Source organism: Megalops cyprinoides, chromosome 14 (genome assembly GCF_013368585.1).
Source record: "Megalops cyprinoides isolate fMegCyp1 chromosome 14, fMegCyp1.pri, whole genome shotgun sequence".
In the NCBI taxonomy this organism is placed as follows: domain Eukaryota; kingdom Metazoa; phylum Chordata; class Actinopteri; order Elopiformes; family Megalopidae; genus Megalops; species Megalops cyprinoides.
Genome location: NC_050596.1, coordinates 28,566,783 through 28,591,822, shown reverse-complemented (window position 1 = coordinate 28,591,822; position 25,040 = coordinate 28,566,783). Strand labels below are relative to the sequence as shown.

General features: G+C 42.1%; 1 protein-coding gene across 3 annotated transcripts; it reads right to left on the bottom strand.

The window, feature by feature from the left end:
- Positions 1-2,054: 2,054 nt before the first annotated feature.
- LOC118788786 (glutamate decarboxylase 1) lies at positions 2,055-23,025 on the bottom strand. Of its 3 annotated transcripts, none has more exons than XM_036544852.1 (17): positions 22,318-23,024; positions 20,981-21,149; positions 18,553-18,615; positions 14,570-14,728; positions 12,983-13,225; positions 11,016-11,106; positions 6,952-7,064; positions 6,470-6,585; positions 6,096-6,175; positions 5,943-5,997; positions 5,319-5,435; positions 5,134-5,198; positions 4,943-5,021; positions 4,357-4,506; positions 3,887-3,994; positions 3,124-3,213; positions 2,055-2,695 (listed from the first exon to the last, which is right to left on the bottom strand). In XM_036544852.1, exons 2-17 carry the CDS (start codon positions 21,054-21,056, stop codon positions 2,522-2,524), a joined length of 1,779 nt encoding a protein of 592 aa, XP_036400745.1. In that variant the 5' UTR covers positions 21,057-21,149; positions 22,318-23,024; the 3' UTR covers positions 2,055-2,521. The 3 variants fall into 3 exon arrangements, with proteins under 3 accessions (XP_036400745.1, XP_036400746.1, XP_036400747.1); XM_036544853.1 differs by lacking the exon at positions 22,318-23,024 and adding an exon at positions 21,541-21,884; XM_036544854.1 differs by lacking the exon at positions 18,553-18,615 and having other exon boundaries at positions 22,318-23,025.
- Between the last annotated feature and the right edge of the window lie 2,015 nt (positions 23,026-25,040).

Below are 25,040 nucleotides of genomic sequence, written 5' to 3'. Positions count from 1 at the left end.
TGGGGAGTAGCGGTATGTGGATGAGGATGGTCCCCTGGCCGGCAGGAATAAATCACTCCCAAACTGCCCCTTGACCAGCAGCCTTCGCTGTAAAGCGCAGCGTGTCACACAGGGGCCCTCTGTTTAACACGGACCATACAAATCCCAGCCCACCGCTCCCCCTCCTTTCTTTGCCATGATCCTGGATTATATGTGCTGTGTTGTGTTTCTGTGTGAGGATGAGTGTGTGTGTGTGTGTGTGTGTATGCGTGTCTATTCCACCCACATGTGTGCAGTTACACAGACACTATTGTCCTTAGTTACAAAGCTTGGGCAACTCCATACAGCTACATTTGGTGCAGCACATGGACAGAGCATTTTTAAAGAAACATTTGTATGTCTCCTACTCTTGATGCTCCCATTGTAAATGGTCATCCGAAAGACAACCCATGGCAAACGTGCGGAGCATTAGCCTAATTCTGTGACCTTTTAAAAAACACTACGACAAATAACTCTCATTTTCATCAGTTTGACCTTCCTGTCACACTCATTCAACATTGCTTGCATGATTGAATTCCGTCATAGATCCAGTAAAACAGTCAACAAAAATGCAGACACAACTGTCTCAAGAACTGCAGCTTTGCAGATAATTCCACATTCACGGAGAGTATATTAGTTGCAAATGATAATTCGCGCAGTGCTTCCAATGTAGATAATGGAGTAGTTTGGACTAGTTAATGGAGCTGACAACAGAAATGTGACAGAAACATGACAGAAAAGCTGTGGAATGTTTTAAATAGACTTTTTATTAGCACTGTAAATATGACAGTAATGTTTTTGTACATGGCATGATTGCATGTTAAAGTGCCTGTGATCCCACACAGGTAGGATTGCATTCAATCAACGGTATCACTGGAGTCGTGGTGTCGCGACGTTTAATATTTTGGTCCTGAAAACATCAAAGATGTGATCATTCTACCCCTTGTGTCGATTCAGACTGGAAAAAGCATCTGAAAAGGGTTGTGCAAGTTGCGTCGAAATGAACTGCGGCATTCAATTTTGTTCGTTTATTTTTAATGCGCGTGATACGGTTGATTGAATGGCCCTATTAATAAAGTTACATAGTCAAAATAATAAAGCATAGTTCTGTTAAAAATCTTTTTTTTTCTTTTTCAAACGCGTACAGTAAACACCATTCTCCCGTCTCCTGAGGAAAAGAGATTCCACAGGCTAGTTTTGCCATTGTGCTTCTCGCTAAATAAATTTCCGGCGGCAATGCTGCCGCCTGAGTTTGAGTCCGCCATCCCACGTGTCAGCTACTTTGATGACTCAAGAACATTCAGTCAAAGTGATACACAGGAACATATCACAGTTACACAACATACAGATTGCACTAAGGTTTAAGGGTGTTAAATAACATTTCTTTCATAAATATCTGATTATAATTTTTGTAAATATTCACTAAATGTCAGTAAATGTTTATTTGCTCTTTTAAGGGCAGCAGAGTAGTATATAGAGTTTTGAATGTGACAAGTTCTCTCTTTCTTTGGCTCACAAATACACTAAAATACCTTTCACATTATTTAAAACTCAGTTTGATCACATAGTGTTTTTATATATAAATAAAGATACATTAAAATGGAAGAAAATACTTGACAACTCTTAAACACTGGTAATTTATCAATATAAATAAAGCAATTTTTAATTATATACCTATATATAATTGTTATTATAATTATTTAAACATCTCTTACTGTAAAACTATGACATTTATCTGTTTTTTTTTTCACAAAGGCAATGTAACAATACTATACACAATCTACACAAAATTCATTATCTCTAAAAACACAGCAATAGAATACAGTACCTGTTACAATGACTGTGTGACACATGTTCCCCTCTACTTTACACCAAAGGGGAAGAACAGCTAGGATATAAGGTGGCGCATCTGGCTCGGTAATTACATGTACACCAAAAAGCACCGATATTCAATATAATACAGTTGATGAGAAAGTATGGTGCGGATTAGAGGAGGCCTGGCGTGTTATTCTCAGCCAGGCCTCTGGGGGGGGGGGGGGGGGGGGGGGGGGGTGGACCACAGCACACACTTTCCACAACACTTTACACATAGTGTCATATCAGGGCTCCTTGTGCTACCTCACCCTACCCGCGCTCACACATCACAGATGCAAAGAGTCGCTCATCAAACCGAGCGAGCCGAATGCACGCCATTTTACACTTTCCGCGGATTCTTAAATACAGTAGTTACATCTAATGGAGGAACAGTCACCGCTAAGAGACAGGATGGACTGGAACACACGTGAGACGGAACGCTTGTCGGATGTCACCCGCGCCTAAAAAGACCTACAGGCTAAAGTTTCAGAATCCTACGGTGGGATTGCTTGGGATACGACAAGGAGCATGAAACCTGGCTCTAGGTCCTTTCAGAGCAGGCCATGTCAGAGCTGGTTGCAAAAAAAAAAAAGGAAAAGAAGGAAAGGAGGAAAGAAGAAAAGGCGTCCTCCACCAGGGCGGCGCCCTCTTACAAGTCCTGCCCCAGCCTCTCGATCTCATCGGTCAAGAAGTCAATGTCTGACCTGGTGGCGGCGGGGTTGGAGATGACCATCCGGAAGAAGTTGACCTTCTCTCCCTGAGGCTGGTAGCCCACCATGGTGGACCCCGACTCCATCATCATCGCTTTGATTTTGGGAGCCACCTGTTTAATGATAACGATGGGGTTCGGTCAGTAGACTCTTGGCTGTGCTCGGACTGTATGAAATGAAAGCAGGCCTATATCCTGTCATGTTGGGGACAGTAGTGGCAGTATGTGGTTAGGGTTAGGGTTAGGGGTGGTAGTAGCAGTATGTGGATGAGGGGTCAGGGCTCATAACTGAGAGGTTGCTGGTTCAATTCCCCTTTGAGGCATTGCTGCTGTACCCTTGGGAAAGGCACTTAACCCACCATTCCCTCAGTAAATATGCAGCTGTATAAATGGAAAACATGCAAAAACTGTAACCTATTTAAGCAAGTCGCTCTGTATAAGAGCGTCTGCTAGATGACAGTAATGTAATGTGATGTAACGTAATGTAATGTTGAGAAGGGGACGAAGTAATAATTCCTCATAAACCGGCTGACAGCTCGTACCTTGTGCAACCTCTCTCGACGCTCCTCGCCGTCAGGCATGCCGCGCAGGCTTGGTGGAATGTACCAGAAGCAGACATTGGTGTGCTGGGGCTGTAGGGAGAACGGGCACGGTGATATCAGTGGCCTCTTTTTTTCTAGATGATGTCCATCGCGCACACATTAACATGCATTGTCACAATTCACACAGACCATTAAGGTTGGGAATTTTTTTTGTGTCCCGAAAGGGAGGCACTTTAAATCACATATGCTCAATTCCAAACCCAAACTGAAAACACCCCTGAGGCTGAAATGTTTGTGTCTCTGAGCTACGCTGATTTCTTCGCTGGATGCTCAATGTCCAGTCCGTAGGGGGCAAAGTGTGGTGAAGGCAGCACAGTGTTATCTCCGCGTGGAAGAGGGTCTGAGTGAGGGAGGTAGCCCAGCACCACAGTAACAGGAAAACAGAGATATGAGCCTCTGTCAGGTCATAAATCCTCCCAGACTTCCCCCCCCACCCCCGCCCCCCCTTCACTGACACCAAACCGCACAGACAGCCCCACAGACCTGGCAAACCTTCAGATCTGGCTCACTGCATTAAGCTGCCCAGCGTCTCAGTTATTAATGATACAGTGTGCTGGGCGCCAAAGTTAATGGGATCTGCTTTATATTCATTAGATATCTCTCGGCGCTGACGCTTTATGAAGATAATCCATTGGTCATGTTTGTTATCTTTGGGAGCAGAACAGAGCAGGAGGATGAAAAAAATAGCCAAAAAGAAGCTCACCTCTCCCTCGAACACCATCTCGTACCCCTCGCGGTTCTTTATTTTGGTGTAGAGGTACTCCGAGAGGTCCAAGCACTTGTTGATGTGCTGCTCAAAACCGATTGTCCCCTGTAGAAAAAGGAGGCATAATGTCAACATAAGAAATTAAAAAATTTCAGAACTATTGACTCCATAATTGAATGCTTCTAGAAATTACTGGAGAGACCATGGCCTTGTGTAATTCAGAAATATAATTCCCACCAGGGGAGGAGTTATTCAGCTCCAGGTCCATGTTACACACATTATGAAATTAAACCAACGTTTCTTTTACAAATGTCATAAAAGGTTGCATTATATTGTGCTGTGTGTCAATCGTGTGTCTCAGTGCCACTGCTCTATCTCTCCAGTGGCTGTCTTTGGATCACCTGCTATATTTTATCCTTTGAGAGGGTATCTTGGGGTCTTGTGAGATGAGATATGCCTAACCTCACCTTTGCTTTCCACATGAGCCAGAATTTGAAGATGTCCACGTGTCTGCCGCACTGGATGGCCTTGTCGCCGGTGTCGTAGGTGACGTCGTACTGTTTGTCCGGCTGGAAGAGGTAGCCGGCACACATCTGATTGCAGCCCTGGAGGAGTCCCTGCAGAGGTAACTCACAGCGTTAGCAAGAGGAGACAGAGAAACACATGAGAAAGTTGGTGCAGTGCCGCAGTGCGTTAAGGAGATAATGAGTGTGTGAAAGCAACCGTGCATGTATCTGTGTCTGTGTATGTGTGTGTGTGTGTGTGTGTGTGTGTGTGTGTGTGAATGCGTGCATGCATGTGTGTATATGTATGTGTCTGTGTGTGTGCGCGCGTGTGTGTGTGTATGTCTGTACGCATGTGTGCATGTGTGAATGCGTGCATGTACATGTGTATATGTATGTGTCTGTGTGTGTGTGTGTGAGTGTGCATGTGTGTGTATATATATGTGTGTATGCATGAGTGTGTGTGTACGTGTGTGTCTGTGTGTATGTGTGTGTGTGTGTGTGTATGTGCGTGTGTGTACATGTACAAGTTGCAGTCTGAAGCCCTCACCTTCTCTCTGACCAGGATGGCAGAGCACTGCAGGGGCACGCCCATCATCTTGTGGGGATTCCAGGTGACAGAGTTGGCCCTGCGACAGCAAAACAGCACAACATGGTTACGCAACACCATAACCGCCGAACCGGCAGGCCTCCGACGCGGGCCCCTCTGTCACTGCTAACATCAGTGTCAGCACTCTCTACCTCTCAATGCCGCTCAGCTTGTGACGGTGCTTCCTGGACATCAGCAACCCGCCTCCCCAGGCGCCCTGGTTAAACACAAACCCAAAGTGCCGTCAGATTAGAACAGGCTATACACGTAAAAAGCACAGGACACACTCCGGGTCAGACGGGGTCTGATCCGCTTCAGTACTGCGGAGAATGCTTACATCCACGTGGAGCCACATGTTGTATTTCTCGCAGATGTCGGCGATGTCGTTGATGGGGTCGAAGGCCCCGTACACCGTGGAGCCGGCGGTGGCGTTCACGAACAGTGGGACGTACCCCTGCAAAATGCACAGAGCATTACACTCCATTAGTTACGCCCGCATGGCCGCATTGACCAGCGTGCCTAAACAGTGTGATGTAACAAAATTAATCATAGTCATACAGATTGGGTTTGGACAGAAGTGTGGTGTAGTGGCAAGGAGCAGGGCTTGTAGCCAAAAATTTGGTTCGATTCCCTGCTGGGACACTGCTGTGGTACCCTTGGGCAAAGTACTTAACCCACAATTTTGTCAGCAAATATCCAGCTGTATGAATGGATAAAACTGTGGATGGGTAAAACCTACTGTATGTAAGTCACTCTGGATAAGAGGGTCTACTAAATGACAATAACATAATGTAATTTCACTTATCCTCACAAGGAGAAACTATAACAGCAATTCAGGGCTCTGGCCACTGCTCCATACTGCTGGTCTATGAGTAATGCTACTGTATTCTAAACGCCGCCTCCACTGCTGTTTCCTCATAGAAGTGATATGGGTTCTGAGACACAGTAATCAGATACTCACCTTTTGTTTGGCATCAAGGACCTTGGCCTCCAGGTCAGCAGGAATGACTCTCCCTCTGAAACAGGAAGGACACACACCCGTGTGAACACTGCTCTCCGTGTTGGATTCAAACCCGTCAGAACAGAGGCACATAGGGCAGGAGCACTTACATACCTCTCATCGCAGTTCAGCAAGATCACGTTCTCCGTTCCGAAGCCCAGAGCCGCTCCAGCTTTCTTTATTGAGTAGTGGCTCTGTAACGAAAAAAAGAATAAATGACATTAGCATACAGCTAATGGCTATTCATACCAGGATTGGATATTTGCTGTCATTGCAGCAGAAAAAACCGAATCAAACCTGATTTGCGTCCACAAATAAATGGAGAGGGGCAGTGAGGATAAGAGCATCTGCTAAATGCCAATAATGTAATGTAATGTAATGAAAGAGGCCTTATTCATGAATGCTGCAGGGGGATGACAGAGACACTGGAAGGGGCCACCAGAGAGCGGATCGATGGGGGCGTTTATCAGGAGGGGGGAGATACGCACGTGTTCTGACGTGAAGAGAACCAGCTTGGGGGCAGCAGACATGCCTTTGGTCTTGACCTCTGGGAAGTACTTGTAGCGTGCCACCATGACGCTGTACATGTTGGAGATTGCTCCTCCTGAGGAGAGAGGGGAAACGATCTTTCAGGAAAACACCGTGTCACACACACCGAGCCAGTGAGACCAGCGCAAGGTGCTCCTGTCAGGGAACGGTGTACAGTTCCCTCTGAGATTTCAGAAGGCTTTTTAAGCCTTTGCAAGAATATTTGGAATGTATGCAGATATTTTTCAATATGTGTGAACATGCTCAATACACATGCATATTTTCTGAACACAAAATGTGGTAAAATGTCAGGCTTTTTTTCTACCAACAGAAATTTTGAGAGGGATATATTTGTTTTTTTAAAGCCAGAATTGGCATCTATTTTAAATACCTCCTATGCCTCCATAAACCTGTTATGAGTTATACCTGTTGCAGAACTCACCTGGTGAGAATATTCCATCCCCATCTCCGCCTGGCCAGCCAATAATCTCCCTCATCTTCTTGAGTGTCAGCTGCTCCATGAGCACGAAGACCGGGGCAATCTCATAGGTGAACCTGCAAGACAGAGCACCACCCCCACATTACTTGTAGCCAATCAGCAACCGCCATGCAAATAAAAACAGAATCACAGGTGGTGTTTTTTTTTTGGCCCGGGCTGTCACTCTCATTTGCATTTTTCTGCTGCTGGAGCGAGAGCGGTTTATTCAACCGTCAGAATCCTACATCAAGGCAGACACCAGAGCCTCATTCGTCATGCTACATTGCCTCTGTTAGCAGCCGCGACACACAGGAAAATCAAGAAAGCTGCTCACGAGAAATTCTTATTGGAGATGCATTTATTGTGTTTGCTGCAAAAAACAGCAAAAAAATCCTTTTTCGGGCCTGAAAACATTACTGTTCCAATCAGGGTCCTTTCAACGCAGCCACTGTTCAATGCGAGTCCTGTCGGGTTGTGTTAGGGATGCTATTTGTTGCAGTTAAAACAGTAGGCCGATGGATTCCACCAGGCCTGGAAGTGAAATCCATTAGGAATATGCCACGGGAAAAGTGAGCTTGGCAGCACATAAACAAGACGAACGGTGGAGATATATGCCACATGATGAGCGTGGCACTGTCCCTCCGACAGGGGGATTCTCTCAACGGCTCCGGCTGTCTATTTTTACACATTCCATTAACACTTTTATTAACCTCTTGGTTTCACTGTCTGAAAATAACTGTACAAAAATGGGCCACCCTCCTTGAAGCAATTACTGCGTCCTCGCTCTGGGTGTCATTGGAGAGAATCATTGGAGAGGATGAGACAAGATGGGATTTTTTTTTTTACTCCTCAGCTTTCAGGGAATCTGCACAATAAACTGTGTAACATCACTCTAGAAAACAAAGTAAGAAAATCTAAGGAAACATCCTCATCCCGTAGAATTGTGAGCATATCTTTATGAACTACACACCCAGCTTCAGGGCTAATTATAATTTTAAATAACCTCCTGGACATAAAGCACAGTTTGATTGGCAACACATTCATTACGGAGGGCTTTAAAGTTCAGTAATTAAATATTGCCTCCAAATGAGAAAGAGGTGTACCATATTCAGATAATTCTATCAGTTGGCAAGATTTTTAATTAAATGCCACCGTTCCTTGATTTGTATCTGTCAAAATAAACAGAGCAGTTTTATTGGCCCGGAAACAGCAAGAACAAAAAAAGAAAAAAAAAAAAACTCAGGCTTATGGTTTGAGGAGATAAGAGCTCATTTAGGCTGAATTATATTTGCTGGGATGGGACCAGAGGAGAGCAGAGCTACCAGCAAGGCAGAGTCAATGGAGCGGAAAGCTCCAAACCAGGGGGCTTTCATTTTGACAGCAACGCTTCATGATGTTCCATTTTGAAGCTCTCACACGGCACTGCAGAATACGGGTGTATTATTGAATCTGAAACATCCGCGCCTTGTGAAAAATGGGCGCATTCAAAATGTAATTATTTTTATTCCCTTTTTTTATCATTATTCAGAATGACTACAGTAACAAAGTCCACCCTTATTACCGGTTCATTGTGAAAGAGCAGCATTGCAAACCGACCCCCCCCCCCCCCCCCCCCCATCCCCCACCCCCCCCCGGTTAGTGTATTTTAACCGCCTGCCCAGCCTTCTCTGGCTTTGTCCAGCACAGTGCACCTCTGGCTAGGTCCTTTCACAATCTTTCCTCCATTGCATTCACTCAGACAAACCTATTCCACTAACGACAGCATGCCCCATGCCTTACAGGCCCGGTTACACAACAGACCTCTGCATTCGGTTCCTTGACCGGGCCCCAGACTGGACCGTGACAGACCGCACACAGTGGAGATGGCAAAAACAATTAAGGGCCACTGAACGACGTTGCCAAAAAGGAAAAAAAAAAATTGTGATGCAATTATTCATGTGAAATTATCCTGATGATAACCCCTGAGGACAATTTTATTAGCACATTAGGTGCCAGTCAATAAGTGTCAGGAGTGATTATAAATGATGATTTCCTAATTGGTCATTGCAAATAACAAGCGCACGGTAAGCCTGCTAATACAACACACCTATCGCTGCCATGTAGCAGGCAGACTGGCACTCCGTCTTCTCAACAGGAGGCCTTCGCATTCACACTAGTCCAGGAGAGAGCCAGGGTGCCGGGTAGATAAACGCTCTTCAAAACAGCAGGAGAAATTAGGATAAATCAGCCGACAACAGTCACAAAAAAAGCCGCTAAATCAGGTTAGCGTTGTGTTCTGCACCAGCCACCGCTGCAATCGGGGTGCTAGCCACATGAAAGGTGTAATTGAATCCGTGACCGTGGAAGGTCAATCCCAGGTTTAGCACTCGCTTTTTTCCACTTCAGTTAAAAATCACAAGGAACACATGACCTACATCAGGCTGCTTTAAATATCACTGCGAGGAGTGGCTACATTTTGCTGCTGCCACTGGCCCTTATCAACTGATAGCATGCAAATGATGACCGTGTCTGAAATTTTACCAAATGCACAATGTGGATTCAGATGCAGCTGCAGTTCTGTGCCATTTCTGTGCCAGTTCAGCCATTTCGTAGGTGCAGATGACACTAATGCAGCACTGTTCTGTGAGGTGAAGGAATGGTGGATTTCAGGTAACAGACCCTTGCAAAAATCGGCAATCAGCTGTAAAATGCAACTGAGGGATTTTTTTTTTTTCACGTTTGCGGAAATTAACCCTTGTGTCACACATTCCCAGTGCTCCAAAAGCACGTACCTGTGACCCAAATAGTGATCCAGAGCACAATGGGGTTGGATGAAGGGGGACGGGGGGCTTGCATGATAACGCACAAGGTCAACATGGTCGTCTGATACACCCCTGACCAGTTCTTTCACTGCCGCGGGGGACCGATTGTGTGACCGCGTGGCTGCAGCTGGCAGCCAGCGAATACCAGCTCTCAATGAGCCGCGGTCAATGGAGCGTTAACCTGTATCTAGGACAAGCCTACCGGCCACTCCTCTCATTAGCATTCAGTCTCTTCCGGGCTCATCTTTTTTTTCTGAGGCAAAAGCAATATGGAATCATTATCTGTTTTGTTCTATGGCTAATCGAAGCCCTACAGAAAGGGGTCTCAGGGCAGGGGGGCACGGGGGGGGGGGGGGGGGGGGGGGGGCGGGGGTGTGATATGGCTGCTTCCCTCTTTGTCTCTAGTGGTTTTATTTTTCTGCGGGTGGACTTCACCAATCAAACCGCATGGAAATAAAACACTCACCGAAAGACAACGCAGCTAAGCCTTGTGTAACTGCACATGCAGATCAATATGCAATCTAACTTGCCTGCAGGCCTCTTGTATTCGCAATCACAACATTGCTCAAAACAGCCATAATACCAGGTTCCAACAGATCTCACCCCCCACCCCACAGCACCAAGATTCAGACAAAACAATTTATATAACCGCTTCAAACTGCAGTGACCTGCTGATGCCACAGCATGACTTCAACAGAGTCCCCACACAAGGTCACATTCAGTAGGTACAGTATGTAGAAACAAACCACTGATGATTAGATAACACCTCTGGATACAAAAATGGCAACCTGCCCCCCCTTCCCCCCACCCCACGACTACACTCATTTTAAGAAAAGCAAATGATAGGTATCCTTACATTGGGCAATTACATTGTCTGAAAAGATGGACGACAGCCTATTTTCTGTTTTGCCATCGACAGGGGTAACAATAATAGAAGCATTTGTAGTGCTTACAAAGCTTATGGCAGACGTGTAATTGCACTCATATAGGGATCCCAGCACATCATCGTTTGTCTCTTTTCAGACCGCTAAGGCTTTTTTTTTCCTTCATTAAAAGACAGGAGATGAGACCACAGAGCAGCCCAGCTACATTACCGATGCTTTTCTTAAAAAACGTCACTTCCTGGAAGCTCCTGTTGTGACTCATAATTCTGTTTGCAGAGCAAAAAAATAGTCTGTAGCTGGAAAATGATGCTTAAAGAACAAATAAAAACAGGAAGTAACTCACATGTTAGTGTTGGCGGTGGAGGTGAGCCACTCTCCAGCTAACCCAATTATATCAAGTCCCGTGGACAGCTGATTGAAAAACCTGGGGTGACCTGAAAAGAGAGCACATCCTTTAGCTTCATATGTAAACCTCACCTCCCCTCACCTGCATGTATAATTGTGTCTCAAGGACACACATATGAATTACACACTGTAAAGGCATTCCAAACTCATCAATTATTCCCAGTTCAAACACCTGTCATTGTTTAGTGATGTACCCATATGCCTCATTAAAATAATTGTGTGAATGCCTAATTTAAGTACATCTACAGTTTCTGGGCTAATTTTGTGCTTTGGTTAGAGTTTTGGGAGAATATGTCTTCTTAAGCCATTCTACAATATAAGAGATTGTGTTTTATTGTAACGTAACCATCCAGGTTAATTCTTATTCCTCGTTAAAGATGAAGCTCCTTTATGACCACCAATACATAATCTGGGAGGCAAAGACTGCTGTATTTAATTTTCAAAGGGGAAAATACAAGACACTCGTTATTTATCTGACCTGGTTTAACCCGTATCCCCAACACTTTCTCTTGAATGTATAAAAATAAGCGGGAATGTACTGCCAGCCTTCAGTAGTTTAATGCTTTGATTTATAACGCTGGTTATAGGCCTACCTCGTCTGCACATGAGGACATTTTGGATGCGGCAGCTGTGCGTTTAACTGGCCTATGCATAGGATATAAACGATTGAAATTGAAGTCCGCCACTTTTTCGTGATCATGAAATCACAATCATTCCGTCCTTCTATCGTAAAATTACATTTGAAAAAGAGCTGCGGACATCGCCTATTTGGCGGCAGTGCGCTGGGGAATATGTCAGCACCATGGACAGCTCCAGTTTGCACGCAGACATTTAACATGAACCAGAATCAAATCGCAAGCCAATGTTCGCTTCTTTTCACTACAGTCATTAAATAAAATCCCCCATATCTATTTTTCATTGTTAATTTTGTACAGTTTGCATATAAGACATAAAGGTAGCGACCTGACCAATCAGTTCGCACCGCTCCAAACCGGTCAAAGATCCCTTTTTAAAAACCCGGAGGCTAAATGGGGTGGGAAAAAATAGTGGCCATCAAAATTACATTAAATTAAAGGGTGCAAAAATAGCTTTAGCTCATGTCTTATTTTAAAGACATCTGGGGGTTTTCTCTGAAGGATTTGGTAGCAGGGTGCCAAAATGAATAATCGGCCATGTAAGGGACTCCTATGGTGTGCGTGTGGTACTTATGACCAATTTCAGTCATCTTGATTTTCTGTTATTATTGACTTGACTATCAGACAATAAAATGTATGTCTATTCCCAATGCGAATTTTAAGAAGTGATTACACAACGGCTACATTTTTTGGCCTTAAAGAGTTTGAACATTGAAAAATCTGAGTCTTTCAATGATCACAGTTTTCTTAGAATGATTTTAATACACGACCTTTCTCGGGAGCATGTATCTAAGATTACGTATCACAGCCTGTCAGTATTCCTTAGAGAATGGGCGAGAATGGGCGAAACAATTCCCACGCAGGGTTAATTAGTCCCCATGCATAAAAAATAGTGCTGATTAAAGATATTGATTAGGGGCTATTTTCAGAGGATGTTTTCCCTAGCCTGTTGTTGTATTTCCCTTCAGCCGGCATGGGTCATTTCCCTCACTTCGAATTTAAATAAACAGAATTTTCGCTTAAAATAATTTTTTTTAAAAATCACAGCGTCGCCTCGGCGCCTCAGATGGGCTCAGATTTATAATCTGACCCGTCGTTAATAATATCAGGATTAATAGACGCGTTGTAATTCATATCATTGTTAATGCTTCATAGATGTATAGTCCTCTCCCGCGAATGATGAGATACCGTGGCAGGAATGAACGCTGACGAGAGAAATCATTGGAGGGGACGCTCGTTTATCAGCGGGCCGCGTGTGTGTCTGGCGTACCTGTTCTCACGCCGTATTTCAGGGTGTCTCGGCAGTCCACCAGGATCTGCTCCAGAGACTCAGGCTGGTCTGAGAGCTCCAGGTTAAAGCCCTCCATGCCTTCCAGAAGCTGGTGCGGGTGGTGGAAGTCCAGGACTTTCGTAGATCTATCAAAGGTCTTCCGGACATAGTTCGTGAGAATGTCAACAACCTCCAGCAAGAACTGCATCGTCGACTCCTCCCCATTTTTGGCAGGTAATAAATCTATAATTGAAAAATACACACGCGTAAGAAAGATGTTTCCCTCCTACGTGGCACCATTTGTAATGTTGTCTTCAGATTGTCTCAGAAAACCGGGAGATTAATGAAACCATGGTTTACAAATAGCTTTGGCGTTGGAGTGTGGGCTACAGCGTGACCCCAGTGCACAGGTTTTACGTATTTCTAAATAAGGCTTAAACTCACACACGTGTGTTGAATGTTTACAATTCAACCTTTTACACTGGTTCACAGAAACCTGTAAATTCCACCTACGTATGTTGAAGTACCTTTTAATTAACAGAAATCGTATCGTGTCTCTTGTAAAACAAAACTCCAATTTCAGTTCGCAAATAAAAAACACTAATGACTGTAAATAATTGGCAGTTTCTATTTATTAATAAATGTTGTCTTTAACTGATCTGATGTGAGATCTAAGGAAGACAATCTGAACCCATACAGGAGTATCAGAACACGTGAAGATTTGTCAGGTGGGTGCTCTTTCTTAGCAGCTCTCGCTATTTGCCCTTCGGCGTGTGAGTGTCTCATCATCCAATATGAGTAGCATTTCGTTGTCATTTCGTTTTCAATTCCATTACTGTATCAAGCATAACTTCATTTTGTTTGGTTTCTTTCATACTTCAATAACTGTGGCGTGCATTTTTATATACGAAATAAAAACAGAATTGTTGCATTTAATTTGTTTTTCTTTTAAAATGAAATTTCATGTGATTCCGCAGATATATGGAAAAAAGTAAACAAATAACAGATCTAACGCAAATGCTACCTGTAGCAACACAGAACCCAACTGAAATTTGTCATTTTAAAAAAATATTATAAAATATTGAAAATATTACGCGTAGGGATTAAAGCGTGTTTTTCCATCATATCCTCCATGTTACTTCATGTCATAAAATATATCATTGCATATACTGGAAACAGTCAACAGTGGACAGCAAAACTCCATAAAAGGAAACAACATGTGACGATTCATGGCTAAAATAACTATTTCGTCAAGCCACCTGACTTGCAGTTAAGTTTTTTTTCTCCAAAGTTGGCAGCATTACAAAACAGACTCCTTGCACCCCCGTTGTTTTTCCACGGCCACCGTGCGTAGCCCGTGCGTTTGATGATCTTACATAATCATGTGGGGAGACCCAACGGATCCCCCTGAGAAGGCTGGTGACCCGCACCGAGTCCACGCGCCTCGTTCCAGACTTTTACAGTAGAACAGTGTGCAACAGTAGGAAAAAAAACACACACACCTTGCTTTTCTTGGTCATACATATAGACACATTCACATAATTAAATAATAGGAAACAAGTCAAGGACAGAATTTCGCTCACTCACCTCTGGCATAGAGATTTGAAAAGTCGGTCTCGGTGCGCCTGAACCGCGAGTCTCTGTCGCTGTTTTCGCAAGACAGGAGGTTCTTGGGAGATTGGCGTTCCTTGAAGGAACTGACAATCCTGCTTTTCTCCTCTAGGCTGTTATTCTTCTGTAAGAACCCTAGGTTGTTACACGGGGCAGAAGAAGGGTGAGACGGACGGTTACCACTCCCCAGCATGGTTGTGTTTCTTTTAATTACAAATATTTATCAAATGTTTACACTCGACACATGTTTCGCCCCCCTTGTAATCTGAACAGGCGGTATCGTTATATAGTTTTGAGGTTGTCCTAATGTCGCCCAAGAGAAGTGTATTTATGGGAGGCGAATAGCCAGTGGGAGGTTGAGCCCTGTGACATCAGCACCAAAAGCCAGCCATGCAAAAACAAATAGTCGTCATTTAGTGTCGGGGTAAATTCCTATTAAGTCCCTCGGACAGATTCCACTTCACTGAGCAGGCTTTGGAGGGGACACTGTACATAACGATTCAACGCCACTAGAGCCTGGAGCCAGTCTTTATAGACTGAGCGAAAAGTAATGATGTATGATGGATATTTTATTTTACAGTCCCGCTTTAACACGGCACAGAAAAAATCAGCCCTTACTAAACTTTTACCAAGTGAACAATAACCAAGCTGCTTTATGGCTGTTTTCGAACCAACACCAGTATGGGAAATCGGTAGACAAAACAAAACCAGATTCGTCGTTTTGCATAAACCATAAAGGTTCGGGTTGGATTATTTTCTTGTTAATTGGCTAATTCTTTCGGAACAATTGTACTCGAATATCTACAATATCCACATGTGATATTAATGAAACTAAGGGGGCTGTTAATTCAGTAAGATTGGAACAATTTGAAGCGTATTGCTAAGAAAGTGAAAGAAAAATAGCTCGACCAGAAATGAAGCAATTAACCTGGGTCACTCAAGTCGCGAGCGCGTTCGCAAGCGTCCCCGATAATTTCGGGTCAGAGAATGGATACATGAAAATAGTGCAGCCAAGCGTTGTCGTAGCTATTCGGGTAAGAAAATCAAAGTAAGGGTTTGAATGGGTCACTAAATCCCTGTCATTTACTTCAAAAGATTAGGACGACAACACCAGTTTTTTTGCCATTTCAACCAAATAGGCCTGTGTAAGGGACCGAGGAAAGTTCAGTTTAATAACACATATGTATTTAGAATTTAGCTGCCTCTTAAATTATATTTATTCAGAGTATTAAAAGCGTCAACACGATACATTTTCACAAATTCTAGCCATCTGGAGACCTACGTCAGTGCTTTAACGAATATTGGAAAGATCAACGCCGAGATTTTCATCTGAATATATTCCTTTTGCTAAGGCACTTTGTGACTTTCTATATTTATTGTAAAAACACACGATCAATGATAAATTTGTCTATTAGTAGCCCGCTTATGAAGGTTTTTAAAACAAAATTCATCCGTTAATAAATATGACCATGTGACAAATGGGATTAATTTGATTATTTACCAACTATTTCCGGCTGGGATAATAATTTGGTCAATGGACGGTGTAAGCAACGCGTCTATGTCACAATAGACTTAAATCCCAAAAGTCTATCAGATAATACACTTCCTCTCCCCTCGTTCAGTGCAATATGCTCGATAGACCGGCGCTGCTATCTCAGAAAAACAGGACCCTGACGAATCGCTATTTAATAAGATTCTCGTTAATCATTTTTATCCAGTAGAAGCGTTTTCTGGCCAATAAGAGCTGATGACTCCAAGCTGCAAATCCATGATATACCACAAAGCGTTATTTTATTACTGCTAACAATATGGATTTTTCTGTTTGATCCCACGCTATGTCCGTTGAACCCGAAGCACAAAGCGATTGCACATTGGCCTGTGGGATTGTTATAGCCCATAAATTAAATGTCTTTCCTATCACGCTGGTTCAGAGCTAGCGATTGCTTCCTATTAATAGCATATAACAATAGCGTCAGAAAGGGTCGATGTTATAAATAACATTTTACAAATGCCCAGCCTTTCCTGCTTTAAGAAACAAGTTTATTATAGTTTTTCTCCAAACTAGACATATATAATTGTATGTAATAAAAAAATGTTAGTCTCGGGATACCGTGTGGGTCTACATTTAACATTTACATTTAGGCGTTGTATGCTAATTGTTTCTAATGTGTGTTGTATACTACTTGTCATAAGTGACAAAAACATAAATACAAAAATTACAACACTCAATTTTGATAATGACAGCATTGTTTTCAGCACAAATAAAATGTCTTCAAATCACTAACGTTAACGTTATTAAAATAGTTCCATTTTTCTGCCAGCGGAGGGCGCATTATTCTTATTTGTATAGCTGAGAACATCAAGGGCTATCAAGCAAACCTGACGGGTGTGGGATCAAGTCGCAATATAGTGATTTCAGAAGAAGCCAAAAAAATGTTACAACTTGTGAAAATCCAGGAAGCTCAATCAAAAAAAAAAAAAAAAAACACATACAGGGCGACCTTATGCAATAATATGCTTTAGCTCATTATACGCCCGCATGTGTAGGATTTTGCAGTAACATCCAAGATTAGGCTATAATGCCAGAAAGCAAACGTCTTAATGACGTCACTGCTGACACGAAGCAACAGTTCTTGCGTTAAACACGTCATGCAAGCTTTTTAAAATTGTATGTAGGGCACACATGACTAATTTTACATGCGGACACAGTAATTTTTTTTCATTATACCCCAGAGGACAACTGAAATGCTGTGAGATCTGAATTGTTTACGGTCTCCTCTGAAATAAATTGCAAGAAGAATGAACACATAACCAGGCCTCCAGAACAACTTTCATTTGAGGATAATACTGCCCAGAACGCACACTGCTCGCATATACTAAAACAGTTCCATGCTTCCAAGATTATTTACACAGATTGCGGGAGTGTTGAAGAGAGAGATTAAAACCCAGACTAACACAGACATTTCAATTTGTCCCCCTATTGACATAGGGGGAGAATGAGCTTTGCTGACATTTGACTAAATTCTTTATTTTTTAATTCTGACTCCCTGAAAAAAAAAAACGCCGAATAACCGACAGTATGCAGAGCGGGCATCGCAATCCTTAGCACCGCCGCCGCCTCCTCCAACATCCCCGTCTTTGTGTAAACAGGGCGAAAAATGCAGTCTTGCGTAAAGAGAACTGGAGGATTGCCAGCAGCAGCGTCCATCGAGCAAATATGAACTGCAAAATGTAAAAATGTAACCATTTTCACCACAGCCCACACATCCCTGGTATACAAAATACAAAGACGAGTGTGAGACTTGTACGGTTGTTACACAGCACTATGAGTGGAATGAAGTAATCTTGAAACACATTTTCAAATTTGACGGCCTGCGCTGCATTACCACACTAAAAATAGAACCATGTCCATCTTGAAGCGAGAATTGTTCCCAGAGCGCGAAAATAACAAGAACATTACTGGTGGTATTCATGTCCAGTCAATGATACAATGTTCTGGGTATATTGTAGCAGTAGAGGCAGGAATCTTTAGACTGAATTCATAGTTGTTCAAAACATAAATGTTAGCACCAGAAATTGAGCGCCATATCAGACGTTACACAAGGGACGGTGCAGAAACGCTGACTTATAACAAGGCCTGTGGGCTAAATGATTGCTCAGTGACCTTTGAGGAAAGGAAACAGACAACGACAGTAAGATCTCTCTTTCACAGTTATCAAGTGCATAATGCACTGCAATGCAACCAAATTTTGGAAGAAAAGATAAAAAATTAAAAAAAGAAAAAAAAATCAAACAAATGGGGGTAGTTTTCGAAGAAAGTCTGACACTTAAAGATGGGGCGGAATGATGGGCTGAAAGATCGGATTCGTTTCTTTTCTCCGTCACTTCTTCCATGGAGTCACTATGAAGATACCCGTGGAATGAATATGGTCTGAGGGCATTATGATCTAAAAACTTACCACAGATCTTCATTCCGAGCTTTCTTGTACATCCATGTGCAACTCCACACCATGAGTCATAGGCTAAAACAAAACGTTTAGGAAAACTATTGAATAATCTAATGTGACATTTGCATATACTTTTTTTTATTTTTTTGGCTGGATAATATCACTCAAAAGCGTGCTATGGGCAATGTATTGAAGCAAACTGAAGCAGACAATTCACTTGCAATGCAGCGACTTGCAGATTTAGACTTTTGTTGCCGAGTGTGTGTGGGGTTCATTATTATTCGTGAACATTTGAAATGTTCCGGTCACATCAGGCAATCAATAAAGGCCATCTGAGACTTGAATGTCTAATAAACGTTGGCACACATCCGGCAAAGTGGCAGCTTAAAACAAACAGGCATGAAATGGGGTCGGAAGAGAGTTCAGGAATTAATTGGGTGAAAAATAGTATTTGACTATATCGGACTTGCATGACTAGCCGTCGGCCAGCTTGAGACAGAGTTGATCCAAAAAACACATCAGGACGTTACAGATTTCCTTCCTATAGCCCGACTATTGCGGGTGTAGGACCATTAGCCCAGCCATTATCCACTGCAGCAGTGATCTCTCAGGGCGGCACACAGGCGCGCTGCGTTCACTGGACATATTAACTATGTAAATTCACAAGGTTTTGGGGGGTAAATAGAGCCAGATGCGATATATAAGGTATACGGCAATGTGGAGGATGCTATACGAGAATATAAAACACGAAAGCCGCAGAATTCACATTCGGAGACAGAGCAATGAGCATGGAGGCAAAAAAAAAAATGTTCGACTGAAGACAAGCAAGCCGTTTTACAAATGGATACAGACACATCGTAAGCGCATTTTGATATTAATTTCAGAATTTGAACCATGGGTGTCTTTTTTTCGCACAATGTAGCACATTTACTGGCACGGTGGAAGACGCAGCCTCGGTATTTATTAATATGATGTTATTATAATTTAGCCCACAACGAAATGAAATTGTACCTTATGCATACGAAAGTAGCACGTATTTGCATGTAAATGGCATAATCTTCGTGATTTCATCGTGTGCTAATAACACGACTGTATTATTTCTGTACGCGGCACTGTTGTGGCGGTCCTGAATTGTGTGTGAGTGCGGACCCGGGAGAGCGCGAGATGAGATGTTGCTGACAGCAGTGTGCAGGGGCGCTGACACCGCGAGCAGCGTCCGGTCACTGAGCTCCAGATAAAGGCTGGCAGCGTGGTAATGACAGCCAAAAGCGTGACAGCGCTACATTTTAAAGTGAAAATGAAAATGCTTCCTACTTACTATATAACCCCGAAATGTCTATTAAATTATTTCTCACTTCTATAAATCGTTTAATTTAGCCTTTATTAAAAGACTCATTTCAATAAATAAAGATAAACATTTATGCTGATTTCTTTACTGTATTGCTTAGGCTGTAGGCGAACATTATCCGCAGCATAAATATAACAAAAATACAACATTGTCGGTTATTGGCAATACAAAACACACAGAATATATGACTCATATGACCCCAAAATAAGTTCTTAGAAAGGGTCTAATTGGACTACATGCGTTCCGATATTTCGTGTGTCCATAATGGTACCCTTTTTCTGGCTGGCCTATGTTTTTTTTTTTAATTGTAGCGGCCTTTTGGTTCGGTTAATTATGCCATTGAACCTCCTTTTCCTCCTGTAGTTTATTGTGCAAATTGTCGAGGCAGGACTGTTGGCCGTTTAAATCTCTCTCTGTATTCGCTTCCTCACAATAAGTCAGCGCAAAATGAAAGCCATTAGGACCAATTCAGGGCGACTGCAATTAGCGCCACTTTCACGTAATTACACTTGGAACCACTCGCTCGGACCTTTTAAGAAAAAAAAAAACCCAACCATACTAAAATAGATTTGATTTTTAGGATTTTCTCATCTTACTTAAAAGCAAATGAAATGAGGGTAAGTAATTAATAATAATAATAATAATAATAATAATAATAACAATAATAATAATAATATGTGGTGCAGCGAATTTGTAATTTATTAATATTGTAATAAAACACATAACAATGCTTATATTATGCTTATATTAATAACAGAAAATAGACTTGTATAGTAAAATAAGTTTTTTAAAGAAAGGTTATCCTCTGAAAAGGGTTTTCCTCATCGGCACTGACAATTCAATGGTATTATAGCCATTTTTCTTTCATTATTGCTTTCAGTATATGTTTTTAAAGGACATCACCTATTTTCACAACCAGGTTCGTCTATCAAGCAGACGCGGGAGGTCCGCTGCGCAGGCAATGCCGCGGTGATTTGTTGGATAAGAGGCATTTCGAATTGCGCTGTTTTTTATCTTATGGAGATGATTAATGAGGCTACCCAGAGAGTAAATAGCACAAGCGAAACAGCGATTTATCTGTGATGGACCTACTTGTGGATGGTGGTCGTAAATTAGCCGAGTTGGGATCCGGATCGCCGCCAGAGGAGGAAGGTGCAGACGCCGCCATCAGTCCTGAGATACAAAAGTCCTCACTCCACCGCGCGCTGTCACTTTCTCCGAAACCTCTCTTATTTTACCCAAGATGAACAGTGACAGTTGACTGTTAGGAGAGGAGAGAGGGTTGCGCGTCTGTGCCAGAATTTGCAGGAATAATTAATAAATCACATGATTATGGCAAATATAATTTCCACATACAGTTAAATATGTAAACACTACATTCAGTTATATACTCGATTGGTAACAGTTACACCGAGTATAAATAAAACGTGGAGAATACCCCAATATCTAATCTGATACAGTCAAACCTACACATTGGGTCTACCTATTTTCAAACGTCCATAGACACACGTATTAATCTCAGAACGGTGTATGGACGATTTGTATGCCCCATATACATTCTACAATCATACACACTTAATTACACGGATTCAACCAGTGCAAATACAACAGCAATAATTATTAATCCTTTATAATTCATTTAAACCCTTTACCTCAACCAGCATCCCGAATACAGAGCCAAGGTGTCGTTAAAAGTTTATTTTAGGAGAAGAAAGCTTAAGCGCTGGTTTTGTCACATCTGCACCCTCAGATGTGCGCGAGCGGAGCCGGTGCGGCAGACCGTGAAGTCAAACTTAATTGTGTCGGTAGGGGGTGACTGACAAACCGCATCTATAGATCACTTATTTAAAAACAAATTCGAATAAAAAAATCATCCTCAATAGTTCATCAAAAAAGAAGAAAAGGCAAGTATTGATTTGCCATATTGCGAAGGTCAACTCTAAACCATTTCCAGCTCAGAACAAATAAGGACTACTGTACTTGATTAAAGACGTCCACAAATACCTTTAGACAATTGATTGATTGCCAAAAAAACAGCATATTGATTTCTCAATTAAGAGGACGATCTGTTAATAATTATCACAAAGCAACGATCAGTCGATGCCATATCTTACAGCAAACTTGAAAGAATCTTGTCCAATATTTATTAAAGGACAAAGACCAATTAATGATAAACGAACAGCGTTTGCGTAGCATTTTAGCTATGAAAATAACATCGGATCGAAATAACTAATTTTGCCATTTCATTAGTCCATATCTGTCTAATAAACGTAAAGGGAGGCATTATATTTAACATTTTTGCATCTCAGGACGCTTCTTTGTTGTAATAACCCACTTGACATTTAAGTATAAGTCTGAATAATCGGGTATAGACCGCTCAGGCAACCACCTCACAAGACAAACAGCTCATGTAAGAGGCAGCTTCTTACCGTGTTGGCGACCAGTCACAGGTGTATAGGTTTTAGAGTCCAAGAAACTATCTCAGAACAACCAAATTACAGCCTATAGCCATGCAACGTTAAGTGCACTTATAACGCTCCAAGGAAAACGAGGTCTGAATATCAATAGACTGCAAAAATTCCATCCAGTGACCTTCCTGTTGAAGTATGTTTGATTCGCTGTTTTTTAAAGCATGAATCGCCTATTTATCCGTTACTACGCACGCATGAGTCACACAACACCTCCTCCGGTGCTGAAAGGGGTTCTTCCAGTATCGAACAGATCCGCTTTGTCTGCAAAAAAATCAGAGAAAGCCGTGTAGCTCTTCCGCGATAACGTGACTTTTTTGCAGGTGTTAGATTGCCTTTGAGGCTTTATACCTCGATTAAAAATCCCGATCACGGAGAGGGACTTTGGAAGTTTGACCCTGTGAGCAACACATTACGTCCCCAGCACACTCCGTATGAGGACGAAAGGAGGGGAGAGAGGAGTCATCAGGTGTCTCGTCCTCACGAAGTCAATTCCACTTCATACTTAACAAAAACAACCGTTCGGTTTTTTTTTCTCTTCGGGGGAGGGGGTTTGTAGCTGCTGATGTTGTGTTGCTGTTACGTTGGATATATTACTGGGAAATACAAGATCGTGCCCATTAAACCCAATTATCTTATTATCGGGATTATTTTTATCATTATAATTTTGTTTTCCGAAATATTCTTCACTATCAAAATGAACCTGCAATGACATTCACCACCCCCTAAATTTCAAAGATGACCTCTTTATTGTTTTCGACCGTTTTAGAGAAATTTGCAACCTTAAATCAGAAATTAAATTGATGTTTAAGGCGGACTAACTTCCACAAGGTGGCGCTAGAGAATAAATCAAATCAAATTCGTGTAAAAAGCGTCAAGTAATGCTCAGTCTACAATAGGTGTTGAAGTTTTCCCCCGTATGCCTTACGTCTGCAATAAAATTAAGATAAGACAGGAGAAACAGCAATTCACGTTTGAAAAGAAGAGGTCGAAAATAATAAGAGCAAAAACTACACTAAAAATAGCTTCTTTAAAATTTCTTTCAATTATTTCCAGAAAATGTAATTAGAAATATCACGCATGCACATGAAAGGTTAACTAATTAACATCTCAAATAATATAGGCTGTGTGCCATTTTAAATGTCCCTGCACACATTGAATATTTGCCATTTAACCAATGACCATACTAAAAGCTGGTTTCGAGCATTGTGTAATGTTTCAGGTTAGTCCCTGGAAATCCAGGCAGGGGCGCTGTCTGTAAGGATTTCAGCATTTGGACAGCTCCTCCAAGGCGTTCCTGCGAAACGGTTAAGTCGTGACAAGTCTGCCACAGCGAGAGTGTTAATTTTTCGTTCCACGTAAGTAAGACGATTTGACTGCCACTCGTTTTATGTGTGACGTATGAAGCTTTCGTATGTTTTTTCAATTAAATGTCTGCATTGAACTAAGGAGATATGTACTGAAATACAAATTTGTGTTTCAAAACTACATTTTAAGGGGAGAAAACTGAAAACATGACCTCTGTCATTATTTTCGGTCGGATATGAAAAATATTCTTACTTGTCTAGATTTCACTTCCTCGATTAATGAACGCTTTGACATTACATTTAATACTCAGACCCTGGTCTCAAAAATAGTGGTTAAATTAGCTGTTTAATGACGAATGTGACACGCAATATGTGTGACCTACAGCAACCATATCACATCACGTCATAAACATGTTCATATGTTTCAAAAAACTAAGAAACGGCGCAGTGAAATGCAAATCTTATCAGAGCACAAAGTGTCCGGTAGATGGCGCGTCATGACGGCATTACAGAGAAAAGTACAGTCAATCCATATACCTCATAAAAGCCACATAGCTTCATACAAGGTAAAAAAAATGCTTTGCAAAACAGAGCATAGAAATAGACGTCGAAGCTTTAGCTCCAAGCACTCTCAGTAGAGGGGTATGTACAACCTTATGACATCAGAATAACACAAAAATCAGTTTGACAATGAAAATAAACACAAACAGTGTTCGTTTTCATGGCAGAATCACCACCAGCCACAGTTTGCAAGGGCAATTCAGACAGCTGTATGCCAACACATGGCTTGTAGTGACTGGAAGATCAAAATACCAATGATGCAATCTGTGTTATGTTTACGAGGAAACTACAAAAAATGAAGCTTGGCTTTCTGTACAGTACTGTATAGGTGTGTATGAGGGGTGGGTGGGTGATGGTGCTTGTCTGCAAACACCAGCCACAAAAAGGTTTTACACAATAGACTTCTGAGCAAATGAAGTTCCGATCACTCACCAAAATCATGGCACAGAGACAAAAAAAAAGCTTACCAGGAGGCATAAGACCAGCGAGAGGGAAGGATAAACCGCCAAACAGATAAGGATGGAAAAAAAAATGAAATAACTGACATAAGTGAAAAATTCAGAGCTGGAGTGAGTGGAATTGGGCCACATGTAACAATAGCTGGACAAGCCTTATCTCTGCATGTGTAATGAAAGTTATGGGAGCAATACAGGAACTGAGACCCGGAGTGGAGGAAATCTGTGGAGATACAAAAGAAATGACATAAGACCAGCTGAATGACACGGCTGGATGCTGGGAAGGATTGCTTTAAACAGAGGACAGATAATGGCAGGGGATTACAGTAAATACGTTTTAACTTATCAACTCAGGCAGGAG